Source organism: Saccostrea cucullata, unplaced genomic scaffold, assembly GCF_032062105.1.
Source record: "Saccostrea cucullata isolate Sc308-1 unplaced genomic scaffold, CSIRO_AGI_Scuc_v1 ctg3461, whole genome shotgun sequence".
In the NCBI taxonomy this organism is placed as follows: Eukaryota; Metazoa; Mollusca; class Bivalvia; order Ostreida; family Ostreidae; genus Saccostrea; species Saccostrea cuccullata.
The window spans coordinates 40583-53264 of record NW_026933068.1 but is presented as its reverse complement, the minus strand read 5'-3'; the positions used below and the strand labels follow the sequence as shown (position 1 = coordinate 53264).

General features: G+C 33.6%; 1 protein-coding gene across 1 annotated transcript in view; it reads right to left on the bottom strand.

The window, feature by feature from the left end:
* Positions 1 to 381: 381 nt before the first annotated feature.
* The window catches only part of LOC134237144 (CD109 antigen-like), a 50897-nt gene continuing 38596 nt past the window's right edge, over positions 382 to 12682 (bottom strand). The window contains exons 6-14 of the mRNA XM_062719239.1: positions 7678 to 7735; positions 4629 to 4752; positions 3980 to 4097; positions 3571 to 3684; positions 3268 to 3378; positions 2695 to 2823; positions 2330 to 2468; positions 796 to 972; positions 382 to 467 (exon numbers count right to left, since the gene is read on the bottom strand). Coding sequence (XP_062575223.1) covers positions 382 to 467; positions 796 to 972; positions 2330 to 2468; positions 2695 to 2823; positions 3268 to 3378; positions 3571 to 3684; positions 3980 to 4097; positions 4629 to 4752; positions 7678 to 7735 — 1056 coding nt within the window. The remainder of the gene's footprint in view (positions 468 to 795; positions 973 to 2329; positions 2469 to 2694; positions 2824 to 3267; positions 3379 to 3570; positions 3685 to 3979; positions 4098 to 4628; positions 4753 to 7677; positions 7736 to 12682) is intronic.

Genomic DNA, 12682 nt, shown 5'->3' with positions numbered 1-12682 from the left:
CCTGGTTCTCTTGAAGGTTCCATTTTTGTTTTGTTGAGAAATGAGCCAGGTTACGGCATCCCTTACCACATTCTCGTCAATGGTGATAAAATTTGAGGCCTGAGAGAACGACTTCACAACAAAAGCAGTCAACCTGTAATTAGTTTTACTCTTCAAAACTTAAATGATACTTTTTATATCATACATGTAGTTACAGAAATAAAAGTATTCCTATGGTCTACATTAGAATTAAAAAGATATCTTTTCTAATCCAACAAATTTGATAGATAAACATTACCGTAAAACGTTTCAAATTTTTGTTTTCCAAAATGGCATATATTCTTCAAATATTCGTTTGCATTTGAAGCGTAATTAAACTCGATTATAAGTAAACAAATCTTCTTACCAAGTACTACCTGAAGCGTCACTCTTGCCAAAAGCGCTGTATGATCCGTCTGGATGGACATATGTCATCTGCCTCTGGTAACCTGAAATAAGCAAGATCAAATACATGTACTAGTATCTCAAACATATGCCAAAAGTTTTAATTGTCAACATATAGAAATCGCAAAGGAATTCACTTCTGTCCTCCTTCGTCTCAACCCCGGGTTGAACTTTCGATCACGAAATCTTTCTCCAAGCAGTAAAGGGACAACGCAATAGACCGTCCGCTATCCAAGCAAGTCAAAAAACTTGCTTCGATTCCAATGGAATTCTCGCGGGGCCGTCCTACACTACATGGTCAGTAAGAATGGAAGCGAGATACATTTATTTTATAGTTCTATTGGAGTATTGTAAGAAAAAGAAAAATATAACCTTTGATCATGTATTCTTTAGCTTTCTTTTCTAGGTCTGGTGTTAGGTTATTTGTAACTTTTAGGTATTTCTGTACGAATATATTGGGAGCAAAGTTCAGCATGTTCTGTTCACCACATCCATATGGCATCTTCAGTAGCGAATCTAGTCCATTGATTGATGGACCCATCACATCACCTGCAAGATTAAAAAAAAAGATTATAGACATATATCAGTACATATTTCCTTCAGAAAAATCCGTAGAAATTGTTTCATTCACTTTTCTCAAGCTTGTCAGAAGTAATACAAAATGCTCATATTAGTTTGAACAAACGGCAATGAACACCCAAATATATTATATTATCATTAAATACTAACGACCAGAAATCAAGTTCAAGAGTCCATAAATACAATAAATATAGACAACAGAGTTAACAAGGACCTCTAAAACATGAGGAAAGGGATCAGGTGTCACGGAGGAGTACGAATCACATGTTAACATGTTGTGTGCTCCTTCTCATGTTGGCCCAAAAGAAAAAACTCTAAATTCAGTTAAAATAATAAAAAATAATCAATTACTTTTAAAAAAGTCAATTAGAAGTCAACTTAATGATAGATTCTATTTACTGAAAGGACCATTGTATCGACCATAGATCTTGTAAAATTCTGACATTATACGAGACTGTTGATATTCTTGTATTTCATAAATGTTCTTGTAAATGAAACATATGGTGATAACGAACGGTATTCAAGACGAAAAGTTCATAAAATAATGCAAAACAGGAGCAGAGCAAACACAGATTTCAAAACATAAGAGGTGGGATCAGGTGCCATGGAGGAGTGTGCATCCCCTGTCGACCGGTCACATAGGCCATATGGTCATTGTCATAATTGGGAAATAACGGAAAATCACATCGCCAATTCAGTGTATAAATAATGGACTAACAATTAGTATGACAAATGTCACTCAGCATTTGACTCAATGATAAATTGTATTTGCCATTGTATCGACCATAGAACTTACAAAGAACTTACAAAACGAGACCGCTGATATTCTTATTTCATCCTTTTGTTTGTAAATAATTTACTTATTATTATTAGAATACCTCGTTTTAGTAATTGTTTATACATAGAGCATGTTCTTGTTTATCGAATCAACTGAGACACATAAACTCCGTCTGCAGGTAATGAAGGTATATTACTGCATAAGTAAGAGAAGTTAATGATAGGAAAGTTAAAGTCATCATGTTTATCATATAGCTTGGTTGTTAGATTACCATTCACGTCTTTTTCAAGTAATATAACCAATTATGAAGCAATGTGTCAGATTCTGTGGTATCTTTGATTTCAAGCTCACCAGGATATATTGTATCGATATAAGAATGGGTATTACAATTGTTAATTGACAATACGTCGTAGTAAGTTCTATGTATCGAGTTGAAGGCCATATTCTGCTTCATATGAATGTTTTGACTGCGCATTTCAGAAACAAAATTCGTAACAGAAAAAACAAACAAACCAATATAAAATTCGTAACAGAAAAAAACAAACAAACCAATAACTGATGCCCTAATACGCCTTGATCCGGCCACAGTATTTGGTGGAAATTCTATTCTTACATCTTCGGAAAATGTGCCAGAATCACCAGTATTTATCAGCACAGGGTTGTTTAATTCCTTCTCAAGTCCTTCGGGCTGAAGCATTTATAAATTATTGGAAAATGATATTAATAATCGTTTTTTCTTTACAATGTTTGTATTTAAAACTCTCGTAATTGCCTTAAAGTAAATGAGAAAATAAGATATCTTCTAATAAAGGATAAGGTAATCGTTCCGAAAGTTTGTATTGGATCTACCCAGTTGTATATAATTGATCATATATAAAATATATTTCAAAATATATGTATTGAATATCGCTGACCTCTACTTTGAGAGTCCGGATAATGGAATCACTAGCACCAGTTGACGTGGCGGTGATATTAATTTTAAGATCACCGATCTCGGAAGGAACAATAGGAAAATAGACAGGATAGATCTCCCCAGGTGCTATCTATAATTGAATCAATATTGCAATACAATCAAGCAATAGCCAAAAAGACATAAAATGAAGGTATGGTCATACTACATCACCAGTTTTGTAGTAAAGCAAGAGGGTTCAAACAGAGTACAAGAGAATACAGATAACTTAGAGAAACTCAAAGAACAGGCTCAAGCATTGAAGTAAATATAATTTGTTTCCTACATGGGTGTATTATGCATGAGGCTATTATACTTGTTATAACTAATTTGAAGAGATATCTAAAGAGATTACTAATATTTTCCAAGTTTATTTTCCAGTTCTTAGGAGAAAAAATTATTAAAAAGAATTATCCACTTTTCTAAACTTTTGACATGATATTAAGTCTCCTCCAAAAAAAAATGTTTGTATCATCTGTCCTTAAGTAGGAAGAAAAGTATTTTGTAGATATATTAATTGATGATACAAAGTTCATACATTGAATGTTCGTCCAATTCTGAATGAAAATCTCCCGGTTTTTGCTTGGTTGTCTTTTAGGTAGGTGATGACATTTTTGAAGGCCGTGTTTTTATTAATGATAACGAGAACCTGAAAAAAGGAAATATGAAATAAAACATTTAAAATTCGCACGAAGTACGTGCACCACTCCCATTTCTGAGAAAAAATGTCGAAAATTCACCTTTCATAAATACAAATATTTTTTAGACAAACTCAATAACAATAATTGGCAAAGGCCCATTGAACATCATTTAAAAATGTTTACATAATTATTTTTCATACCTTGATATCTTTCTTTAGGTAGTTAAACACATTAACTTGAAGAACCACTAGTTCCCCTCGTATAACGGAGTAAGGCAAAGTCAGACTCACAAAGAAAGGCTGAAACACTCTAAGCTGTAATCGAATTAATACTGATACACTAAAAATCACATGGTTGTCATCTGATAAATAAAACTTGGATGAGCAAAAGAATAAAACAAAACCTATATAATGCAAGCTTTGGTTTGATCCACTGTACATGAAAATCTTTCAAATTGATTAATTAGCAATTATCATGCAATTGTTTTTATGCACTCAACGCTAAATAAATTTGCAATGAATTTTGAAAATAATGGCTAAAAAAGTTAATTTCTAGGACATATCTATTATAAACTGTTTACAGGTTAGAGATACCACAAATATTTCTCACGTTAGCAGGGGACGGGTCCAGTCCCAGTCCAGAGTTAGGGTTGACAGCAAATGCTGTAGCGACCCAGGTAGTGATAGAATCAGGAACAGGAACACTGAGTGACGTCATACCGTCCGGGCTGTAAAGATAATTGTATTATGATATAATCTTGATGACTTTGACTTTTATACTGTAACTTTCCTTAATGATGCTATGTACTATTTCCCCCTGCATATGAAGTTTATTCTTCCCAGTTAATTTAATACACAAGAGCATTTCATTTTTCTAAATTAAGACGGGTGTGTGAGAAATAAGTTTACTATATGAAATATGAAAACTATCTAGGTTAAAGTCAACAGTTTGCAAATTTTGTGTCTGGTATAATTACCTTGTCATCGATATGTCGTTATGCCGAATGTTGCCTAGACTAACGTCTTTCTTATACATTGTTAGGTCATTTTCTTCACTTTCTATAAATTTACCCCGTTAGGTCAATCATAACATTTGTAACCAGTTGACAAGGGATGGTTAATCCTCCATGGCACCTGATCCCCCTCTGTTTTCAGATATTCATGTTATCTCTGCTCATAATTAAATGATCACTGTTCGTTTTCTTTACATTTTAATTTTACAAAACAGTAATATTTAACGCATTGTGTTTAATACTTACCCTATTGTTTTATTTAACCAAAACCAGGTTTCTGGAAACAACGTTCGAACATGCTTTTTTGGTTCTGCTATAGAACCACCAATGCTTACACGTCTGTCACTTCTCATCACAGATACAATCTCGACTGTAAAATGACGTTCATTTACAGGTTACACGACTTAACTTCAAAGTATTCCAGCTTCATTTCCGCATAGAAAAGTAAAGTATATGAAAAATATATAATTTAGCCAAATTCGAAACATAATGCCACAGAATGGTAATGCAACTTCCTTTTTAATAAGATGTGTTTGTGAAACAATGATGTGACTGCTTATGGCGAAGGTTAGTTCAAGTTCAAAAGATAAAAAATTTGTTGGTACTCAATTAACCCCTTCCATGAAAAAGATTTTAAGCATTTCTAGACAAATTGATTTCAATGCAATTTCACGGTATTATTGTATTTTTTGTTTATACCAATGTTTATATATTTTGAAAGGTGGTATTTTGTAGTTTCTGGAAATGATAATTAAATATTCATTTCAGTTGCCATAGCAAGGAACTACACTATTATCATGCTGGAATTTCCATTTTTTCAATAAAGAGTTTGATTCTGGTTTATTTGATTAGTGAAATATTTTTGAAAATATGTGACTGTTGCGTTGAAAATGATCAGCTTGTTGTACATAAAAAGACAAGTTTAAGCATTTTGGGGGTTGGGGTGGGGTGGGGTGGGGGGGGGGGGTTGGGAGGTAATCACCACAATTGATTTTGATAATGGCTAAATCGCTCGAATAGTGTGCAAAGTTTGACTAGAGCTTGCAAAAAACTGGTAAAATCAACCAAAAAATTATGTGTAATATTTTATTGTAAATATTTCCTCTTTTTAAACGTGGAAGAATTATTCTGATATTTGCAGTATTAACAGAGATATGAGTGTTTGTTCACACTATACTCCTTTTTCAATCCAGATGCGTAGAAATGCTTATATTTGTTTTTTTAGAAATATACCTGTAAAATGTTACCAACCAATGCAAAGTAATAGCGAAGGTTAAAGTTTTTCAAAAACAAGTCACACAACGTCAAAGTTAAGGACAAGTGGTCGAAATGAATGGTAACCAATGAATGATGATCATTATGCTGGCATCAATATTCATTAAGATACCTATTGATTTCTGTAAGAAATTACTGCAAATTTTAATTAAATTATCAAAATGCAAAAGACAATGACTTGAGTGTCTTTTTTGTGTGGTAAACCCTTGAAGTCTTTCACGATGACATATGTTATGTAAATTATTAATCTTGAAAAGGAGAACTTAATTCTTTGAAGACGACATGTACAACAACATCGGACAAAGAGTCTTATGTGTAAGTTGAGTCATTTTGAAAAAATGAATGTTTGAAGAATTGGCTTGCAGATAAATAAACTAAATTAGCTCAAATATTATCATTATCACAGGGAAAAGTGGCTTACATGATATTCATGTGATTATCTTTTTATTTGAAAATGATGTGAAAATCATATGAAAATTATATAAATATATTTACATGTGAATATCATATGAATATAAGTTTATATGATTTTCACATATTAATCTTTTTTGAACTTTCATGTGAAGATTTCTTTGCAAGATATTTATGCAATATGCTCTTCATGTAAAATTAATATGAAATTTATGTCAAAGTCACATGAACTTTTCACATAAATTTCACATGCCTTGTTTTTCGTGACCTTTTCATGTGAAGAATTTTCGTGAGCCACTTTTGCCTGTGTATACAAATAAACAAAGATAAATACGAGGGTTGTCCCAAAAAGTCGTACACAAGGAAAGAAGTTTAGTTTCTGTTTGTTAAATTAAATTTCTTTCCTTGTCATAGCAAAAAGTATCATTTTATAATAATGCATTCAAGTTTCATGATGATATCACATCTAATAAGAAAAATATGTAAAAATAAAGAAAGAATGTATTTGTACACGGCCGCATGAAAGCAAGCGTAAATTACCTCTCCTAAAACGTCATGATTTCATTGTCTGCTTTTTATGCGTATATTAACATTCAATATTTTTTCTTAAACCGAAAGACCACTTTTGACCGAAGGACTTATCTAAATTCACTACTGTCCGTTTATTTTTTATTTGTATTTTTTAAGCAGATTCAAATTTCAGTCAAAATTTAGTCGAAAAATTCACCGATTGTAGGCAGCAGAAAATACACATTGTTTGATGTCGTTCGCTTTCCAGACTGTTCCCAATTGCCTGCGTTTAACAAACAGTACTCTACTTCTTACATTTCTTACATATCGTAACTATTTTCGGATATAGAGGAAAAACTCTCATTGAATATCATGCCATTTAGAAATAACTTCTTTATTAAGATGCGGTGTGTAATGTCACTTCTGTACCCTTTTTTCCCGTCTCTGATGTATATAGACCATATCCAACACAATTTAGTACATATCCGTGCGCCGGTTACGTGTTTGATGACATCATTTTCATCAAACTCAATTCCAACGACACTATGAAAATCATGTTACCAATCGTCTGTTTCTAAAGCACTTTATATGAAATTTTGACTTATTATCCAGCTTTTGATTCTAATTTCAGTGATTTAAATTTGAGTTCAATGTATTACTACTACTTAGTACTAACGAAATAAAAGCAAATGTAATACTTATATGAGTAAATTATTCAGAATTTTGTTTGTGCGCCGGCAGGCCTTATCGGCCTTCATATAAATCGTCATAATATCATTAATATGAAAGATATATATTTAAAAATTCACAACTTTAAAGAGCTTTGAATATATTATTTCTATGCCAAATTTGGTTAGTATTGGTTGCATGTTTAAGAAATTATAAACATTGTCTACGACTTCTAGGGACAACTCTCATATTAATAATATTATAATATCTATAATGGAATGATATTAATATCGATAATACTGATAATATTTTACTGTCATATTTTATCATTACAATGTAAAATGTTAATAATTTATCTCTTGATCACATATCAGCATTAACATGTAACCAATTTTTGACAAAATGAACGGAAGTGGGATACAATACTCACAAGGAGGACGTGGGGTTTTATAAACCATGGCGTCCGTAAGAACAGCTAAATTGTTCTCCTACAAACACAAGCAGTAAACAAGAATACTTAAAGCTTCCTGACTAAAAATAAAAAAAAATACTTACCACCCCCCCCCGCATTTTTTGTAAATTTATACTCCAAGAATAGGTTCCATGGACCTCAACGCTCACTTACATCACCCAAGAGCTGCTGATTATTTGGTAATTTAAAATAACTTTTCCATTTGCATTACCCTGGCTCTAAGGGGCTAAGACTAAGTTAAAATTGAATCAATATTCATCTTGAGGGGAAAACTGATTTGTACAAATTACATAATAGTGTGCTACATAATACTGATAACATATCAATTAAAATTGTCAAGGATATATGGTTATATAGATTTTTTTTCCCAAAAATCTTATACATATAAAAGGACTGTTTGGTAAAATCATGGACAAAGTGTTTGATAAGATATAGACGAAGAAATACTTTATCATATTTGAATATGCATGAGGTACAGTCCTATGGCGCACGATTGATAAAAAACCAGGGTATCATTAGAGAATACACGACTATTATTTCGAAATAAATGTATTAAATAGAAGAGATTTGGGTAACAATTATGCTATTTTTAATCCACTATTCTAATGCAATTGTTTTGTAAAACACGTTTTGATTGGCTAATGCACTGATGTTTGAAGCAGTAAAACGAGCATTAACGTGCGTGAAAGCTTTTTCATTGTGACGTCATAATAGAGCGACGCAAAAACATAATGCTCCGTGACCTATTTCATGTAACAAAATTCAACAAAATAAGACGTAAACAACAAACAAAATGCATGGATTGCATTAGAATGGGAATAACTAATCTTCTAATTTGGTATTTGCGACCGTTAATGCTGATTTAACGGTCGCAAACATCCGTTTTACCGGCTCCGCTTTCGCGTCGCCGGTAAAACTCAGTTTTCGAACGTTAAATAAGCATTAACGGTCGCAAATACCAAATTAGAAGATAGTTATTCCCTAAATCTATTGTGTCGTCATTTCAATGCATTTCCTTAATTTTTTGTATTTGAAATGGTAGAGTCGTAAACACAACACACAAGAAGACCACGTTCGATGACGTTACCGGAAAGCAGTTCAGTTTGCTTTAGATGAATTAATGACGCCCTAAAAGTCTCAAAATGAATACAGAAGAAAATAATAGATAAAAATATCACTAGATCTTTAGTATACAAGTGACACGTAAGTTTTCCCAGCGAAATGGTTTTTGATCGAGTCTCCGTGCATTACAATCAGCTGTGGGAAAGCGAAAGATACCGTCATTGTTGACCGTCAATATAAGAGAGCCTACTCAGTTGAATGATAAATATTCAGAATGTCCCATGTGTGTGCGAGGTTGGTTACCCAACTATTTATGGAGGAATAAAGGGAAAATCAAGCATGCATCAATGAAATTTCCAAATTTAAGTTGGAATTATCCAACTATTTTTAACATTGGAAACATGACGCTGCTTTAGACACTTTTGACGATATCATCCGTGCGCAGTAGGGTGATACAACACATAACATAAAATCTCCTATTTTGTTCATTTATGCATATATCTATTTGAAATTTGTTTTATATATTGATAAAAAAGTACTAATGAGTAGCGAAAACGTTAGAATGCAGTGAACTTTAGTGAAGATTATTATTCACTCTAGAAAACTTGTGAACGATTTTACCTGACAACCCTAGTATATCTGTAACGTAATGTTTTAAAATCCTATTTTATTCTGCTTTCATGTTAAATACTAAAATCTGATTGGTTTAGCTGCAGTTAACAATCCGTTCTATTACCCTTCGCCTTAGCAACACACGTGACAACGGGTAACACAACGGTGATGCCACATGCGTGCAAATCATGCGCGTACGGTTCACCATAGAATTCTCAACACGTCAGTTGTGCGTTTGAAAGAAGTCGAATAAACGACGTCAATAAAGCTTGCGTCCGATGTAGCTTACTTGTAAACAATAAACGACAGACGAAACATGCTTGCGAGTGCAGAAATAACGAAAATTTTGGATTTTCTAAGAATCAAACAAACAAATAATAGGTCGGTAAATCTTTTCGAAGCTTTCTTATGAATAAAATAGAAGCGGGGAGTTTGAAGCTTTTCTAAATGTGAACGTAAAGACGATCGAAGATTTTTTTCCTGACATCCTAAGTCAATAAGACATTCAGTATAATGAAATAAATGGTGCCTGTTTTGGAGGGTAACAGTTGAAATTGACACCCCTCGGAAAACCATTGTCAACCTCCGCTAACGCGTCTTTTGACAATAGTTTTCCTTGGTGTGTTAATTTCAACTGTTACCCTCCAAAACAGGCTCCATTGATATAGTGTCGTATATTAACCTCCTCCTAATTGATGGATTGATTGTATGCTGTTTAACGTTCCCCTCTAGAATTTTCTTTATATGGAGACGCTACTACTTGCCGGTGGAGAGCTCTAATTCTGTCCTATACTCGGCACTTAGGGCCATTGATCAGTGAGGGATCTTTTTCTTAACAACACCTACTGCAACCTTAGACCTCAGTTAATACGGTCTCATCCAAAGTACCGGTCACCATGTCACACAGTGGGATTTGAATGCGCGACGCAAGAATCGACTTTTATTTAGCAACTCTAGAGCAAACGCTCTAAACACTGCGCCACAAAGGTGATCCCTCCTTCTTGAAGAAGGCATGATTTTACAATTTGTTAAGTTATCTTAGGTCAGTAACCTTTTGTCTAAGTTTAACATAGGAATATAGGAAAATGTCTTTAAAAATCTTCTCAAAAACAGCACAGTTATTATTATTCATGTTTGTTTGGAAGTATACTCAGGGTAGTGTAGACTCAAAAATGTTCGAGAGAATTTTTTAGAAGATGAAGAGTTTTAGAATGTTCCACCTTTTTGTTTGCTTATCTGATTATCTCTTTTTTTGAATTCGTTTCATTCAAGGGAATCTTGTGGAAAATTTGATTATTATAAGTCCTGAATATAGAGTACTGAAGAAAGAGTCCAATCGTACTGAAAGAAGAAAACCTAAGACTAAAACAAAATAATAATGAGAGAAAACACCAATATAAAAAAGATTGTCAAGATGTAGGGGAAGACGACTGATTTAACAGACACTACCCATACTGAGATATCAGTTAGACGAAGGGTAGGACGACTGACCGGGGTCCATAACGAATCCAATGCATCCACAAATACACTAGGACAGAGAAGATTGTCAGAATCTATGGACATATAATACAGATGAAAAAATACAAATACAAGAGTACAGAGAAGATTGTAAGAATGAAAGGACAAAAATAGAGATAGCAAACCACCAATACACTGTTACATGGAAAATTGTCAGGATATAAGGATGGACAATAGAGATGGCAAACCACCAATACACTGGTACCTGGAAAATTGTCAGGATATAAGGATGGACAATAGAGATTGCAAACCATCAATACACTGTTACATGGAAAATTATCTAGATATAAGGATGGACAATAAAGATGGCACACCAACAATACACTGGTACCTGGAATATTGTCAGGATATAAGGATGGACAATAAAGATGGCAAACCAACAATACACTGGTACCTGGAAAATTGTCAGGATATAAGGATGGACAATAGAGATGGCAAACCAACAATACACTGTTACATGGAAAATTATCTGGATATAAGGATGGACAATAGAGATGACAAACCACCAATACACTGGTACCTGGAAAATTGTCAGGATATAAGGATGGACAATAGAGATGGCAAACCACCAATACACTGTTACATGTAAAAATTGTCAGGATATAAGGATGGACAATAGAGATGGCAAACCACCAATACACTGTTACATGGAAAATTATCTGGATATAAGGATGGACAATAGAGATTGCAAACCACCAATACACTGTTACATGGAAAATTATCTAGATATAAGGATGGACAATAGAGATGGCAAACCACCAATACACTGGTACCTGGAAAATTGTCAGGATATAAGGATGGACAATAGTGATGGCAAACCACCAATACACTGTTACATGGAAAGTTATCTGGATATAAGGATGGACAATAAAGATGGCAAACCACCAATACACTGGTACCTGGAAAATTGTCAGGATATAAGGATGGTAAATAAAGATGGCAAACCACCAATACACTGGTACCTGGAAAATTGTCAGGATATAAGGATGGACAATAGAGATGGGAAACCACCAATACACTGGTACCTTGAAAATTGTCTGGATATAAGGCCGGGCAATACAGATAAAAAACCACCAATACACGGTAACATAGAAAATTGTCAGGACATAAGGATGGACATTACAGATGACAAATTACCCATACATAAGATTGTCAGGAACTATGGACAAAGAATAGAGAGGTAAAATCACCCATACACTAGTGCAGAGTAAATCGTCAGCATCTCGGTGCAAATAATAGAAATGAAATACCACCAATACACTTATACAGAAAATATATTCAGGACCTAGGGAAAAACAATGGAGATTACAAATCATCAATGCATTAGTGCAGAGTAAATCGTCAGGATTTCGGTGCAAATAATAGAAATAAGATTCCAGCAATACACTTATAAAGAGATTGTTGTCAGGACACAGGGACAAAGAATGGAGATGACAAACTGCCAAAACAGAAAAAGGTGGTCAGTCATTATGTGTGTACATTACTGATACAAATGTCATAATGTATAATGAATCTTTCTGATACATCAATTGGTACAACATGTGTCAGTATTTTTTTCTCTATTTGATCGTTTAAAAGTTCAAAAGATCACACACACACACACACACACACACACCCTCACACACACACACACACACCCCTACGTGTTTGGACTTCGATCTGGGGACCCTGCCAAAAAATCTTAAATTGGGGACTAAGCGATTTCGTGGCAGAATTGGTATTGTTTAACTTATTTTACCCCGTAGGTATCCTGGAATAAGTAAATAAACTG